Genomic DNA, 18,238 nt, shown 5'->3' with positions numbered 1-18,238 from the left:
CGAGTCTGAAACCCAACCTAATTAAAGACTATGCTGTTGAAAGCATGTTTCAGCTTTGCCTATGCATCCTATTAAAGACTTCAGCAAAATACTGAGCACATGAGATTGAAGATTCAGAAATCCAAGTAGCAGCTAAGTAACATATAAAAAAAGAAAGCTAAAATGAAAGTAGGACAAAAAGGGAGGTGGGAAGTGGGGAAGAAATTTCTGCCAGAGAAATTGAGAAAAAGAAGTCCTGTACCACACAACTTCTGATACAGGTCAGGACGGGCTTGTGAGCATTGCAGCCTTCAAGGCCAACGGAAGTCAGCCACTCAATAAATGAAGCAACATCTATTTCATGGAACTTATGCAACAGCTATACTCCTTCTGCAGCTCCTTCAGAAACAATGGTAATTACACAACTCTTGTGTTATCTTTGGATAACACTGTAATTAGTATGTGTCATCACTCTAGCCATGATTAAAATAATTACCGTAAAAAGTCCCTTGTAAGTAGCATTTACTGTCCTGGTTTCCAAACATGTACAAGATTACATTTTTAAAGTATAATTGGTTTTTCTGTTCACAGTTCCACTTAACAGTGTTTCTCCACCCACTTTCCACTTTATACAGCCATATGATGTTGTAGCAAAACTTTAACATGTGTAAAATACTTACAACTCTTCCAAGTAGGGAAAGCTCTTGAAGGCATCTTCTGGTAGTCTTGTGATGTTATTCATGCTGATATCTCTGGAAAGAACAAATACAGATTTATCAATAACCAGGAAAGGATTTTTACACTCTATGGAAAGGATAAGAAAAAGAAAGCCTCATGAGATGGTATGGTAACAGAAAAAAAACTATTCTAGTATCACACAGTGATGCATCTTCATAGAAATTTGCATGCTAAACTTTCAAGTCACTGTAATTTGAGAAACAGGTTGCGGCAAAGACCAATAAAAATGGGAAGTTGACAAAAGAAAGTTTTCCAACACCTCTAAACAAAAATAATTACTGTGAAACTACAGGGAAGGCATACATGGAGGCTCTACAGTATTGTTATCTCCAGTACTAATTTTTACCAACTTATACTTACAGTTTTAACTCAGATGATTAAGACTACTCTAAAACCACAAGCATATGAAAAAAAATATTGTGACCACCCACTGTGCAAACTTTCATCCCACAGTGTCTTAAAAAAAATAAATGCATTAGAACTTAATAAATAGCTTCTGGCAAACAAGGCTTCTGGAACTGGCAAGAATAGCACATACACGTCCTAGCTCTACCACAGACTTTTTTTGTTTTGTTTTTCTTCTACAAAACCTATTAAGTCCTCGAGGTAATAGTTTTAAGCAGATTTCATTCTCAATCCATGAGCAGAGGGAACCTGGCAGCAAGCGCTTACATGATAGGTATGCAGGCCTGCTCAGCTTTTTTCTTTCCAAAGTAGCAGTAAGCGGCAAACTTAGTGACATCACCACAGTTCACACCTACACAATGATCACAGATAATCCAGTCCTAAAGCAAATTATTACTCAGTGTGAATAAAAGTAGCATGAAAACAATTTGGTTTGATAATTTAACTGCGCAACAATTCGTGACATAATCAAAGTTCTTACTTTCCTTTAATCTTGGTTGCTAGTTTGGGTTTTTTTATTATGCAGTAAATAAGCAATTCAGTAACACTTGTTAGTAGAGCCTTTCCTGCTTGCTGTCTTCCACATGTTGTTCTCTAGTGTCCATGTGCCACCTCCTTACATAATTCAGATTACAAAAAGCAAAGCCAAACTCTCCTTTTATCTCACTAGTGGCTAACAAGTACCACTGAAACTCCTCCATGACATTAACAAGTAACTGCCAACTGATCTGCTGAATCACCTGTGCAGCAGGGACCCTCAGGTTCTGCCAATGTCAAAACTACATTCTTACACTAAATCCATAGGCAACCATTTCTCTAAAATAAATGTCAATTAAACAGTCCTCTAAAATAAATGTTAATTAAACAATAGTCCAAAAACTTCATTTCTCATTTTCCAGCATAAACTAAGAAAGCTACTCTTCAGCAGCTGCTAGTAGTATACAAACCTAACTCAAGAGCAGTGACACCAAAATAAGGTTCAGCATATACAAAATAAACCAAACTGTGTTAAGAGCCCAAAAAAATCCACTGTGGTACAAAAGACTCCCTTCAGTAAGCTCCAGAAGGAGCTGAACTCGAGATGCTTTATCCCCAGACTCTAGAGCCCACATGCTTTAAGCAGTGCTTTGTGCCTTGACAGCAGCCTGGTCACAGTACAATGTTGCTGCTGATGACGTTTTTCATCTTGTGCAGGAGAATAAACAATGTATCAGGTACATGAACTGTCATCTGTCTGCTCCATGGGAGACTGCAACTTCTACTCCCACACATTTTTCAAATTGTCATAAATACACACATTTCACACATCCAGGTTTGTCTTCGCCTTTCTACAGGACTGCAAATCCACTTTTATTACCAGCTGGGAAGCATTTATGAATAGAGCAGAAGAGTAAGAGAGCAGAGACCCTAATTTTAAGAAACAGTAACCTGTGCAAGAAAAATCACAGCGATCAAAAAACTCTCCAGGTGATATAAAACCTTACTGTCACATACACCATAATAAACAGTGGTAGTAAAAATAAGTCAACAGTACATAGCATCAGAAAGCACTGTAAGAATGCTTACGCATCACTCCGGCAAAGATTTTGGCTGCATCCACATGTGATGCACCACACGGTAGCTCTTTTTGACAGCTGAGGTAAGGAAATCACATCCACCTGAAAGCAATGGTCTTGAAATTTCCAGAGCTATAAATGCCCAATTTCAGAAGTGCCCTACAGAATCCTAAACAAAGTCAATGGAAACCATGCAGACACAGAATGGCTGACATCCAATTTCAAAGCAATTTTGGCTTTCTCTGGGATCTGAAATTACATAATTTCACAATTACAAGTCGTACATCCGGGTGTCGACAACTGTCTTGGGTTACAATACAGAGTGTGATAAAACGTATCTATTCTACCACCATCTGTTGAGGGTGGGGGCAGTGATCCTTATCTCCGTGGGAGATATTCTGCTGTTGGGCCATCCATTGAAACCAGGCAGGGCATTGTTCTTTATCTTTTCACAACCCATCCTTCCTCCAGCCAGTCATTTTCTGCTAATGGCTCACTGAGTCCCACTGTATGACTGATAAAATTACTGCATCCCATTGGAAGTTGCTCCAGCCAGGGGGAAGAGCCCAGTATTTCTTACCAAGATAAAAACAGGTTTTGGGACACTAAGGGAGCCCCTTTCTCCACTGGACTCCAGAGGAAAACCAGATTTCTCCACATCACCACTGGACCTCCGGAGGGAAACTGCACCGCCTGCAGGAGCACTGCTCCAACTGAACCACATCTGTCACTGCAGGAGGATGCAGCCACCATTTAATGGGACTGCTACCAACACCTTGCCTGACGGGGTGTCAGGTTGTACCCTGACTTTGTCAGGGTTTGGAGTTTGTTTCTTTGTAGTACTGTATTTCTATTTTAATTTCCCTAGTAAAGAACTGTTATTCCTAATTCCCATATCTTCACCTGAAATCCCCTTGATTTCAAAATTCTAATAATTTGGAAGGAGGGGGTTTACATTCTCCATTTCAAAGAGAAGCTCCTGCCTTTCTCAGCAGACACCTGTCCTCCAAACTAAAACAGCAACTTTTCATTCTTTGTCCATATATAAGCCGCACCTGATTATAAGCCGCACTTCCAGGTTCGGACCAAAATTTTAGTCAAAATGGTGCGGCTTATAATAGTGAAATTACTGTAACTAAAAATGTTTTTCCATGTAGCTTCAAGTATTAGGCTCTACAATTTGAATTTAGGAAGTAGATTCTTTGGATGCAAGCATGAAACAGATCACCTGAGTAATGAGGAGTTAAGAACCATCATCAATATCCTCAAATTCTAATGAAATCTATTTTCAATGAAGCTGAATTTGTAACAAAACCAAATGAATATAAACTGCGATTGTCTATCATGTGAATCTTCAGGGACTGCTTATCATGATGACTTACTGAAAAGCTGAAATTTTTATGAAGTATCTGCATTTGCCTTCATTGCATGTGATAGCAGTTCTTACTAAATAAGTTCACCTTTATAGCACAGATTTGAAAACCTTCGGGAATGTCAGAGCACCAACTCTGAAAGTTTCCTAATGATCATCATACAAGTTTTAAAAGAATTCTTGTTTAATTAAGAACATTATGTAAAAGCATCTTTGCTGATACAGATATACACACGTGTATACATACAAAATATTTTTTCTTTTTACTTCACTCTGCAAAGTCTCCTTAAAGAATGGGTTCACAGGCACTATATGCTGGTAATAAAATATCAAGTACTTCATGAGCAAGAATTTAGAAAAATATTAGGAACACCCATGACACTAAAAGTAGATGACTTAATAACCAGTCTCCATAAAGTTTACCAAGTTAATTTGGGAAGATACTCTTAATAACACATAATTAATAGAAGTATTGCAACAAAAAATGGTGGAGCACAGTATACTATGACAAAATAATGACATAATCCCCAAAACTACAGTCCTAAACACAAACAGCCCTTGCTAAGTTTCTGCTGTATTTTAGAAATAGTCATTTTACTACTCCTAAACTTGAAAAAAAAAGGGGATCAGTCCATGCAGTATCAAGAAGACTGTCTATTTAATAAAGATAAGTATTAGTATGCCCCTTGACATGTCAAAGAAATCTCCACTGAGAAGCTGTCATACATCACCTGTTTCTCTACTAAAAAGCCCTCAGGTCTATAAGGCCAGAAATCATTTAGGGAGCTAATACACCAAAAAAAGTTCCTAAGAATGAATAAAAGAATATTAATAGTTCTATCCCAGCCTCTAGTAGTGTTCATGGCAATGATACTATCATGCAACAGGAGGATCATGTCAGTAGCTGCCTAAAACAGTGGGACTAAGCTAGAACACCTAGAATGGATTGGGTTATTACATCCACATGTAAGTTCCCTAAAAACAGCACAACACCTGCAAATCTTTGAATTACCACCAAACGCATGTACACACACAACTCCCAACAAACAAAACATCAAAACCTACACACGTTTGCCCTAAATTTTACTAGTAAACTGAAGTTCAGACTCAGTATATAAAAGGCTTATAATAGTTTTCTTATTCTTCCAACACATCCTCAGTATGGTCTGTCAGCCCAGCAAACTACACCTCTGACTTAATTTTAAGTTCAGACCCACATTTATATTTGGGATGTTTTCCCCAGAAAGTGCAAAGCAGACAACAGCTCTAAGACATATAAGATTATGGTAATGCCCTGGGTTTACACTGCAGATACATCAGGAATAAGGAGAAAGCAGGGTAGACCTGCACCTTCCAGCAGATAGCCATTAACTAGATTTATCTGTACTAAACAGGCTAACTATTCACTTATTCACTAACATTAGCCAAGACACAGCTGGGAGATGCCCCATTCCTGGAAATATTGAAGGGCATGATGAGGCAAGAAGCTAGCATTGAAACCAAAATGATGGCCAAGAAACTGGCATTGAAACTAAAATATGACCTGCCAAAGGTGGTAACCTCTTTAGCAAGAGGCTGCATCTTGGGGGAATAACATGAATCACAGTCTTATAATTACAATTAGTTTCACCTTTCAGGTAGGAGAGATGTAACACAAAATAAACAGAACAGCACTCCATCCTACAGTGTCATGGCTGCAGTTTTGAATGATGAATAAGACTTCTTACACTCTGCCAGAAGCCTTGCCCTTCTTCCAAGAAAGTACTACAGAAAATAATAAAAATAACTAAAATTAGTAGCTTGTAACTGTAAATGTTATTTTGCCATCCCGGGTAATGCAGAGATTAATCTTCTACAGGCAAAAGGTGAACAGTCAAGCCACGGTACTCCAGAACTCATTTGCTGTCTCCAGGTTGCTCAAGTAGATCCTTTCAGCTTATTCTGACAACTACTTGAATATTCATTTCCAGCTGAGTTTAGCAGTTTCCTGCTTTCACCTAATACAGAAACACCTTAAAGTAATTAAAAATACTTATACTAACTAGCAACAATAGTAAAAACAATGAAAACCTCCCTCTATTGAAAATAGGCATCAAAATGAGATTTCTGTTTTCTTGTGAATACAAAAGGGTTGGATTTTCCCCATTTAAAGCTATTGTGTCCATTTTCCTAGCAAGAGGAAAGCAGCTTTGCTGGACACAGTAAAAAACACACAAAACCACATCTCATCATGCATCATGCAAGATATTTAATCACTTTTAAATCAACCAGCAGTGGAGACTTCAGAAAAGTGAACTAGAAAAACACAATGCACTTAAACCTTTTATTATACTCCTTCTTCAAGAATTCCAGTTCCTAAGGCAAGGTTTTAGTTACTTGGAATTTTTTTTTTTTTTCAAGGACTGTTGATTTTACCGCTAACCAAAGTCAAACATCTCCAGGCTTCAGGATGAGCAGGAATACTTTGTCTCTTGGATGGCAACTTACTAATTCTCTCATATTTTAAGAACAGAAACACTCATCTTTAAATAGTAGCTTCAACCACAGCTTTCATAAGTGGCATCACACAAAAGAGAATTAGATGCAATGCACAGCATGTTATAGTGTCTCCTGCAGGAACAGGTAGACTTCTCTATCATTTTAAAGTACTGCCTCTACTGTAAAGGAGCCTGACCCTTGTTAGATTTCTCTCTTACCAATGGCCAGAGCACGATTCTGGCTAGAAAGAACAGGTGACTAGATGATGGAAAGGGAAGAGTGGGACAGTAATTCTTGCATGAGAAGAAAAGCTGCAATAACAAAAAGGGACCACAGTCTCCTCTCTCAACACTTGGATCTGCACTGAACTGGGATCACACAGATCTTCCCACCACATTCATGCACTGCATCCAAATACATGCTAATGACCTAAAACACACCACCTTGTAAAAACGATCTTAAGTCAAACAAACCATTAAATACCTAGCTACAGAAAAGCAAAATTAAATCTCATCAAAATCAAATTGAGATTGGCTGTTTAAAACAAATAAGATCAAACCATACCCCACCCCTGTGTTTCCCAGAACTTGATTAATAGCTATCTACTTTTTGGCTTTTTGACTCCATCAGGTTTAGAAAATAAGAAAGGGAAGCAGTGAGATAGAAAGAGAGAGGAGTGTTGGTTGAAGGAAAGATGATCATGTTTCAATGAGGCACCTTTAAATTCCTGTAAAATACTGCCTCTGAGCAAGCGTAACCTGTTTGTTGATAGATAATAGCATGTAATAATGTAGGCTCCATTCAGTCTTTTCAAATGTCTGGGCCATCTGCCACTGAGTTATTTAATTATAACACGTAGAAAATTACTTAGGCAGAGCTGGCTATATTTGAACAAAGCCCTCCTACCTACTTGTACAAAACCATTAGGTAATAGGTCTTAATCTTATATAAAATTCCCCAGTAGTAGCCATGATCCAGTTTAATTAGTACTAGGTAGTACTAGGAAAAGCTGAGGCTGTTTATATTTTTAGAAACTACATTAAATAAGTCAAGATATTGCAAACACACCTCAACATGATGCTGGGAAGTACCCAGCAAAAATCAACCATCTGTTACCATTTGGACCGGTGATAACATGGATAATGATCTGATTACATTAACACTGGTAAGAATAAAGACAAAGCAACATATATTCTTCTCGGCATACAACACCAACAGTTCTTCACCAATTACCAAAAACAAAACAAAAAAACAACAAGAACAAAAAACCCACACACAAACAAAAAGGACCAATTTTACACTGCATGGCAATGGTCAGTACTTCAAGTTTTGTCCAGTTCATATCTGTGTTAACCAAGAGAACTTCCTGGTGTAGTGGCAGCAGGGACAGGCAGACACTGTAGCCAAGACAAGTGGGCAGGAGAAGACAAGAAATCAGAAAAACTCAAGGTTAGACTAATACTAAGTTATAGTGCAGTGCTACAGTCTTGAAGAAATACATTCAGTGCCTAACTCTTCATAGGAACATGTTCACATGATGAAAACGAATTTTCATTCAAATCACACCCCTCAGCAGTCAATCTCATAGGAGATAAAGATCAGAATTACATCCCTGGTTTAAATATTTTTTCCCATTTGGCCAGTTCCTTCAGGATGGTGATAAAACCACTGAAGGGCCAAAATAAATAAATTTGCACCAATACTGTCCCACATCTTAATTGTACTCAGTATCTAATGAAAGCATGGAAAGCCTAGAGGATCAGCAAGAAATTTTCCATTAAATTAAAAAGAAACAAATTTAGTAGTAGAGTTTTATTGTATCTTCCTGATGACAAGAAGCAAACGATACTCTTCCAGAAGCACCACATCACAGCTACTGGTTGGAATGGTAACTGCACTATGAACCCAAAGAGTGCAGCTAAACTCCAAAGATACATGTTACATGCAGACATGCCAATCCCAACAGTGAAAAATCATGAATAGAAAGAAAATAAATACCAGGTAAAGATGATGTTTACAGAGGAACCTACACTTGGAAAGTGTTTGAGTTCACAATGATGTTTGAGTTCAAAATAAAGTCTAAATAACATGCTGAGAAATTAATTTCTTGCCATTTTGTATTACCTACATGTATTACTGAAATATAGGTAGTATAATACCTATAGTATTAGTCAACATTTCTATGGTGATAGGACCCCAGTGTCAGACTGGCATTGTATTCAAAGTTTGCATTATCTCTATTTCCGACAGTCACAACTGTTAGTGCCCATCTTCCAGTGGGAAGGGCCCACTGGGTATTCCAACAGTCAGAACTCTGTAGTATGAGCCATCCCTTATCGCCAATCCTTACTGCCATGTCCCAACACATTTTTTCCTCCTGATCTTTACCTACACGCAAAGCTGTTAATGACAAAAGGGAAGAATTTCAACCTTTTACATTAATATAGATATTTCTTCTTGTTATTCCATCTTTCCCCCAGCAATCTTTAAGCATTCCCCTACTGCCTCTGGCATGATCACAGATACCCCGAAAACTTAAAAGCACAGAAACCTGTTCTGAACTCACAGTCCATTCTAGAGTAACAAAGTCTATGAGATATAACATTTTTTCATCTACAAGCATGCTTCATTTTTCAATTCTTCCAGGAAAACATTCTTAGAACAAATGAAATAACCCAAATATTTAAAGCCTTAGTCAGTATCTGCTGTGACTGGCTAAGTAAGACACAGGTTGCATTCCCACCCAGCAAATGCACCTGCCATTTCCTAAGTACCCATGCTATCTCGCTAATGAGCACAAGGTCTTATCACCTGTTGTTTGTATTGCAACGAGAAGTAAGGGCCTGTTCAACACGTTAATGGATTGGTGCTGTACAAATACACACTCCTCACCTAGAGGAGTTTGCTGCCTAAATGCACTAAAACAGCATGGCAAGGAAAACAAGTATGCAGAAGTACATGAAGTAAGCTGTCCAAAAATCACCAACAGAGCCCGAAGCCCCCTCCAGTTGACCAAGGCTGCTCCCACATTCTATGCCCAGCTACTACCTATCACATCTTTTCTTCCCCTGCCCCTTTTGTTTGTTTAGCAGGAAAACATGACAGGAGAATATCGTGACAATTTGTTTGCTAGATATGCTGGTTTTCTCCATTTGGTAGCAGCAGAAAGAAATTATGGTCTAACTTACATGCAACATTTCCATTCATTTTTCTGTGGTTCTAATTGGAAACTATGGGACAGCTGACTTGGGGATTAAGCACTTCACCTGATTTTTTTCCAAGGAAATAATCAAACTTCACATCACCCACTGACCCTGGCTATTAGAGAGGATTTTGATTATCAGAAGTTTTAGTAAATAGTGGTACACAGAGCCCTTTTTATTTTTTTTTAAAGCAGCACGTAAATCCTGTTGATTTCAGTAAACTTTTAGCATTTTGCTGAAGCAGGACCTACAACATTTTTGCTGGTAGCAACCGAAAACTTGCAGAACTTCAGGCAGGCCTCTTCCTGCAAGAGAAATAAAATCTCCCTTTCTCCCACCTCCTCTTTCCCCTGTCATATCAACCGGTTGGTTGTTTTTTTTTTTAAGTTCAACATGTTGTTTTAGTTTTCTTTCAGACACAGTAACGAGCTCTGATGTACCCTATTCATGTGCCAATCAAGCCATCATCAAGATCTTAGAGAGAACAATACCTGTATGCAGAGCCCTATTTTGAACTGGTATTTGAGCCAGTGCAGGCCAGCCATTGAGCAATCACACATACATTTAATGGCTTATGTTGATGCATGGTAGGGAATTCACCTAGCAAAAAATTCCACTGCATTATTATGAAAGTGATCCAATCCCAGAATAGGAATATAGTGCAAATTAACAAACTCATCAGTTAATTTTTAAGAGCAACATTTTGGGTGCAGATTACAGCCTAAATGAAGGGCTTATTGTAAACAGGAGAAGGCAACAAAATGTCTTTCAGTGCAGGAGTATTTCTTTTACCCAGAGATGATTTATAGCATAGAGTAAAATTCAGTTTCATAATAATTTACTCTATGGAATACAGCAATGCCAGGGAATTGAGTACAAAAAAAAAAAAAAAATCAAACCATGTGACAGGCACACTAATCAAGCAATCTGAGGGCAAGTCTGTACCAAGATGCTTCTCCTGTACCTTTGCGTATTAATCACAAAATGTGAATAACCAGTAAGACCACAAAGTGGTCCATGGACCAAATCAGATGGGAACTCAGGTCATCCACATCCCTCATGTTTAACCAGTTTGCACAACCCGCTATCAATCTGATAGGAAACCTTCCAGCATGGTTACATCGCAGCTACCCTCTGACTTGAGACATTTTTAAAATAACTTATACAAAGTAAGATCATCTTAGCCCATGACATATGCATCCAAAGTCATACACTACAGCCATTATTTTTGGCAAGACTTGAGATTATTTGTAGAAGTCAGTAAAGGAAAACAGAAATATTTATATTTCTTTTAACCCATAAGTCTCCGCACATAAGGAAAAGGGGAATGCAGCAACAGGTGACACACTTAAGAGCTCAACCAACTATACCCTAGGGGTATGTTTCTGTGGTGGGTTTTTTTGTTGTTTTTGTTTATGTTTTTTGGTAATCAGATGGTGCTAGCTGCCTTTTATGCTCCTATGGAGCAGCAGGCTCCTACGGTAGTAGGAGGGAAAAGCACTGAAGAAGACACTGGGAACTTCACACTAATAAAAAATGTCACGTGTAGCTCATGCCAGTAATGAAATCAAGACCAGAAAACCTAAAGGAGTTTTATGGAAGGGAATTTGTTATGTTTTAAGTAAGTAAAGTTTAACACTATACCTGCAGCTAAGTTAAAATAGGGTAGCATTGCCAGCTGCATCAACTCTCCTTTACCATAATGGAATCATACTGAATCATCAGTCACTGATGCTAACTGCAATTTTTAGACAACTCTGATTTTTCTTTATTGAGGTGTCAGTTCCAGGTTTAATATCTATGTGTGTTTTAAGTAAAAACATATTGCAAAACTCCAACACTTCACACATACCTAAGCCACAGTTTTGTTCATTACTACTGAGGAAGTTCTCCAGCACTTTTCCCTTATCAAAAACCTTCATGAACAACCATTGCTGAAACACCAAGAACATCACCAAAGTATGTAACCCAACCAGTTTAATGAGATCTGGTTCTCGTCCCGTTCCTCCCCCGCCCCCCGCCACCGCTCTAGTCTCAGGTTTCTGCTGCATAACCACCAACACCTACAAGGCACATTTCATTCCATTTAATAACTTCAAGGGCAATTCCATAAAACCTAAACCGCCTTAACAGGAGCATCGGGAGTCACAGTCACCCTTCGGACTCCAACGACATTATATCCCTCTCCACCTAGCAACACTATTTAAAACAACAAATGTTTCACACCATAAACTCCCAGTTATACCTCCGGACACAGATCTAGAGAGGTTCAGCGCCTTGCCTTGCTCCAGCAGAGATATATTTTATGGGTTTAGACAGGTTGCTTTCCTTCCCAAGTCTTGAGTTCAAAAGAGAATATTTCTGCATCTCTGTGAGGTAGAAGGAGGCCAAGGCCACCCATGTATCTGAGCTGTCCAGACAGAGCCTTAAATCTGTTTGCTGATAAAAAAGCAGTGATACCAATTCACACATATATTAAAAAAAAAATCTTCTGTTGCATTTTCACTGTGTGTTTTTGCTCTGCTGCAAAACGAGAACATAAACAGCTACAAATCCAATTTCATAAGAATGCCAACTTTAGTAACTCTTAGTACTTTGAATTTTATTCACTTTCCTCTGGTTTATTTTGGTCTTCTAGTCTGTCCCACCCAACATTTGGAAAGCAAGCAGAGCCTCAAAAGTCTGGGAAAGACCTACATTTTTAGAAGGCTAAAAACAAAAAAAAAAAGCAAAACAAAATTGGTGAATGGACAGAGCCCCTGATACAATGAAGCCAGATGATAAAATCTAGATGTCATGCTTACTCCAAACCTATATACAACAGCTTTAGCATTTAAGAATTTTTTTCATTCACATATAACATGTAACTTGGATGTAACTAAAAATTATTTCTGGCAAAAAAGCACTCAAAATATCTACACTGTGGGAAAACTAAAAGCACATAGTACAACTTCCTAGTGCCAAAATAGACTCCATGGCAGCACCTGGAAGGGTCTTTTTTAGAACCAAACATGGTTTTATGTAGCAATTTTCAAGGTATCTTAAATAAGCTGATAGGATGTAAAACGAGTTCCAAAAATTTTTGGTCATCAATTATTGCACAGCATTTTAACATGAGTAATTTCTACTTTATGACATTTAAAGGAATAAAGTCTGCCTGAAGTTCTCCATGTGGCAGAGTTCATGTGTGCTGACACACAACCCTTGTATTTCTCTCAGGAAACTGTGCCTGCAACAAATAGCAAAGTTGCTGCCTATTGACAAGGAGTGTAGCTGAATACAAAAATCCAAACAGCCTCATCAGCCTTCCTGATCTGTGAAGTTATGACTGTTTAATCTACATTTCTTATTTTGATTTGAAATCAATGTCCAAGCTCTTTATAGATACATAAGAAGACATGGGTTAAGCATCAATCTTAGCTTCCAGTGAACCTTAGACATGAATTAAAATGAAAGCTGCCAAAATTATCTGCCAGGACACTTAGAGAAGAGCTACAGGTTCAGTTTCTATTTCAATAGTACAGGACTGAACAAGGGACATCAAGGGAAGTATTCAAACCCAATTTTACTACTTCTCATACAGAGTGCCAGGAATTATCTTGTTATTATCTGACTTATCACACAGCTAATTATTTCATTTCAGTAAGCCAAATTCATGTATGCTTTTTACCATGTGAAAAAACACACAACTCTTCTTGGTTACTTCCCTGAGAGCCAGGCTGCTTGCCCATTCCCTCAGACAGGCTCCAGGCCCAGGAGAGTCACCCTGATCACTGCCAATTGCTGCCGGCATTATGCAGACAACTGCACAGCCCCGCACATGTACACATCTCTCATTCTCAGGAATCTGGCAGAAGCACAACCCTACAACTGACACTGGCCCACAAATGACAAGTGCCTCAAAGTCATATCCTCTAAGGATTCAAGAGTCTCAGACAATGCTGCCTGCACCATGCTAAACTCATGGGGGTACAATTAACTTCAATCAATGTGGGTTAGCAATACAGTACGATCTGGCAGGAGTAGTCCTGTCCGCGGGTAATAGGCCATTCCATAAAATAAACCAGAAAAACAAACAAACAAAAAAAAAAATCCGTCTAGATAAAGAGAAACCAAATGAAAGCAAAAAACCTCCTGTTTATTCACCAAGAGATAAAGGCAGAATGTACAGTAATTTCACAGTTACAAGCCACATGGACTATAAGCTGCATCTCCGGGTGTTGGCAAATATTTCATTCTTTGTCCATAAATAAGCCGCACCCGATTATAAGCCGCTCTGTTGTTCGCAGCGAGGACCTGCGTGCAACAAAGTTGCCAAACAGTAACAATAAACCGGGTTTGCTGGCTCTGCTTGGGCTGTGCAGGTTCGGCCTGCTCAGGGCTGCCGACGGGGCCAGGTGGCCCAGCTCGGCGGGGCCGCTCGGGGCTGGCCGCCGTTGCCACCGGGCTTGCTCGCCCGCCCCAGCGCTGCCCCGTGGTGGTAGGCAGGGACTGAGCCCCCCGGCACCTGCAGCGGCGGGAGGGGAAGGAGCCTCCCCTGCTCCTGCCGCAGCAGGCAGGGGCAGAGCCTGCCTGCTCCTGCCGTGGCAGGTAGGGGCAGGATCCCCCCGCTTACCCCACGGGCCATGGGGATGGCAGCACGGAGCCCCCGCCTCCTCCCCAAGCCGTGGGGATGTCAGCACAGAGCCTCCCGCCTCTTCGCCGCCTGAAGCGGGGAGCTCCCCCGCCTCCCTCCCCCCACCGGGCTGCCGGCACTGAGCTGGCCCCACCTGCCATGCAACACAGTAACCAATTTGTAACAATCACAAAATCCTGGGTTTTACTGGCAGGTGCTCGGCTCGGCACCCTGGCTGGCACTTCCAGGGTTGTAAATGTCAGAAAATTATTCACATATTAGCCGCTCCTGAGTGTAAGCCGCATTTCCAGGGTGGGAGCAAAATTTTAGTCAAAATGGTGTGGCTCGTAATCATGAAATTACTGTACTCAGTATTTCCACTTCCAGGGGCTGAGGACAAAAGGCAGACTCTCCTCTGACATGCAGCAGAAAGCCACATAAGTTGAGGAACATCACTTTTGTCCTTTTGTTTAATAGTATTACTGTGAGCTATGCCTAAATGCAAAGAGGCTATCACAAGCTGCCCACCTCAACAACTGACAAGCCTAATGAGCAGCTAACATGACAATAAGTCTTCTAATATAACAAAGATGACTCAACTCTGAGACATTGGCCCTTGTTTAAAAATCTTCCCCTAACCAGAAGAGACTTCTCCAGAATCCCAATAGTTAAGAGAATGTGGTTCTTAGTCAACTGAGTCTCATTACACATTTAAACTACAACTACTGAAAGTAAGTTTACTGGGAAAAGAGTACATTTTATAGAAGAAAGAGTTTGGGGAAAAGATTTTTATAATGTACTGGACCAAGCAATAAGATGTGGGAGAAGGAGTGACAGGTTTCAGGCACAGAGACACTTTCTGGGGTCCTTAATGGCATGCTGATGTGTTTTGCTGCTGTAGGGTTTCCCAGTAACCTGCAGAGGTTGTCTCTCTATCATTACTGCATACAAAGGAGCCAGCACAGCCTGAGCTGGCAAGCTATAAGAGTTAAAAGAACACTGCACCAATTAGAAAAACTCTACAGTTAAAATCAACTGCAGTTTCAAGGTAAAAAAGAAAGAAGAAAAATAAATTTCAAAACCTCAGTCATTAACACACTCACAGAAAAAGTTGAGTACACTGTTCGCATGGGGAATCCAGTCCCTCACGCATTCCCATTCCCTGCCAGCATATTCACAGTAGTTTTCAATAAACATCTAGACAAGTCACTGGAAGGCAAAAAAAAGATCTGTTTTCTTTCACACAATTACACAAAAATAACTGTCATCACAACCATCCTTGTGGTAGAAAAGTCCGTATATGCCTGCAGTGAAATCCCTCTACAGCTGCCCTGTGGAAAAGACAGCCAATAATTGGCTTCTTTCACCTCTGTTAACCATGAACAAAAGTGTCATTCAGCCCCCAAAAGGATAGAAGGCACCAATGGATGGTCAGCTCTCTGAGCCAATGGGCTGGAATAACAATAACCCTGTAGCATTTTCTTTTTCCTTTTGTTTAGTCTTTCAAAGCCCTTAATTAAGTCCCTCACAAAGCACCCCTACAGGCTTCTTTCAATGAAGCATTACACGCCTGTTTTCTCGTATTGAAAGAAGAAAAGTAACAGGGATTTCTGAAACACATTAAGCAGTACACACAATTTCCACGTATTCACAACTGAAATACTGTTATATTTTAGCTTTTAAATATTATCATCAATATCTAAGAAGTTCAAGCTTACTAAGCTAGTAGTTCAAGCTTACTAAGCTCATTCTTTGCTTTATATATATATCCCCTTGCTACCCATACAGGTAGCCGTAAAACTAGCCTATCTGCAACAGCTCACTCAAACCTATCACAAGATAGCAGCTCCCAATATGAAAGCATGTGGAACAATGGCTGTTGATGAAACAACCCTGGTCATCCTGAAGCAGACAGCTGAGAAAGAACCGGGTACCACTGACACTGCACATGACACATCAGTATTGTCTGAAAACAGAGTTGGTGAAAGCTAAAGTATAAACCTTGCTATGCAATTGGCCTCTCACACAATTAAATATCTACCTGCATTTAACAGAATGAAAGTAATTTGCACTCCACTATTTAGGACCAAACTGATGTAATACCGATGACTGTGTATTAAACAGGACATTTGAGGATTACATGTGCTTTTCAGCAGTGTAGGCAGATTCTGTTTGACAGAAACTCATAATATTTGAGCCCCAAACACAAAACAGTTTTAAGAAAACACCACTGAAATATCATCTTCATAGATGCAGGTTGATTGGAGGAAACCTAATCATCTAACCCCTTCCCACTCCAAACCAGTCAAAGCAGCAGACTAATGTGGTCACTATTTTTTGGGAGGCATCCAACACATGTGGTAAAGGGCTGAGGGGTGGGTAGGGATTACCAGGTACAACCACCACTTAAAGCCACCACCTGCCCAACCATGGTCCAAACCCTCCAGTGTGCTGCTGCCTTACTCCATTATCCTGTAAATGCCCTTGTCCTGTGAATACAAGCAGCTTCCTGCAGGAGATTGGCACAACCAGTCCAGCCAAAAACCACCAGAATCATTATCAGAGGATATTTTTCACATCAAAGAACTACAGGCTGAGGCTCTGGTAATCTCTAAAACACTTTCTCCCCTGAAAGAAAATGGGAATAGCCTTTTTGTGATTGACAGAAATTCCCAAAACATGAAGAACAGACAAAAAGATTTTTAATACAAACACCAACCTCAGTGAATGCAAAAAGCAGTATTTTAAAATCCTCTCTACACCACCTACGTATCAGGCAGGCACTCTTTAACAAGTACCACATGCTACAAAGAAAACTGTGTCTAGGCAAAACCTGGGATTGTTCAGCTTGGAAAAGAGAAGCTTTTGGGGTGACCTAATTGCAGCCTCTCAATACCTGAAGGGAACCTAAAAAAGAAATGGAAAAAGACTATTTACATGAGCATGTAGTGGCAGAATAACAGGGAATGGCATCAAACTGAAAGACAGTAGGCTTACATTAAATAGTAGGAAGACACTAATTAGTGTAAGGGTGGTGAGACACTGGAACAAGCTCCCCAGAGAAGTTGTGTGTGCCTCGTCCCTGGAACATCTCTTGTTCAAGGCCAGGTTGGATGGGAGTCTGAGCAACATGGTCTAGTAAAAAATGCCCCTGCACATGGCAGGGGGGTTGGAACTAGTGATCTTTAGTCCCTTCCAATCCAAACCATTCTATGATTTTATAAGAATGCAACTGGGTACAAATCAACATAGACCTTTACATTATTTTTTTAAATAATAAAAAACCCTTTTGTAATTTTTTAAAACCCACCAGAGTGTCAGCTGCTTGTAACTCTGTTCACATAATTAAAGAAGCAACTTTCCTTTCACCAATGGTAATCTAATGGTACTCAGTGATTTTGCTTCTCAAAGATAAGATGGCCTATAATACTTCGGTATTATACACCAAAATCTCTTTCTAGCCTTACCTTAAACCACAGAATTAAGGTCACAACAAATAACACATGATGACCACCTGTCCTAAATGGTGTTCCTGTTTCCTCCTCCTACAAGAAAATAGGATGCAACTATACAAAAATAAAAAAAAAAGGGAAAAAAAGCACAGCAATATCTGCATGGCTTGGTTTGAAGGCCTAACTCCAAGCACATTTTCGGAAAACCTATTCGCAGGCCTTTATCAGAAGGTCTCATATCACTGACCTTAACAGAGTTGGATATTGATAAAGGAAGTATTTGCACTCAAGTTCTGTTACATTATTGACAATTTCTGTGATCATTTACCACAGCAGTTCAGGAAGAACTCTTCTCTAGCAGCAAACTGGAAGAAAAGAACAGTAATTTCACAAGTATAAGTCGCACCCTTTTTACTAAAATTTAGGTCCAAACCCAGAAG

General features: G+C 39.7%; 1 protein-coding gene across 1 annotated transcript in view; it reads right to left on the bottom strand.

Annotated features, from left to right (window-relative positions):
* Positions 1-18,238, bottom strand: part of LGR4 (leucine rich repeat containing G protein-coupled receptor 4) — a 79,732-nt gene that overhangs the window by 44,116 nt on the left and 17,378 nt on the right. Inside the window, exon 2 of the mRNA XM_033063625.2 lies at positions 660-731. Coding sequence (XP_032919516.1) covers positions 660-731 — 72 coding nt within the window. The remainder of the gene's footprint in view (positions 1-659; positions 732-18,238) is intronic.

The sequence above is a fragment of the Catharus ustulatus genome, chromosome 6 (genome assembly GCF_009819885.2).
Source record: "Catharus ustulatus isolate bCatUst1 chromosome 6, bCatUst1.pri.v2, whole genome shotgun sequence".
Taxonomy (NCBI): Eukaryota; Metazoa; Chordata; class Aves; order Passeriformes; family Turdidae; genus Catharus; species Catharus ustulatus.
Note: the sequence above shows the minus strand (reverse complement) of the source record. Positions and strands in the feature narration are given on the sequence as shown.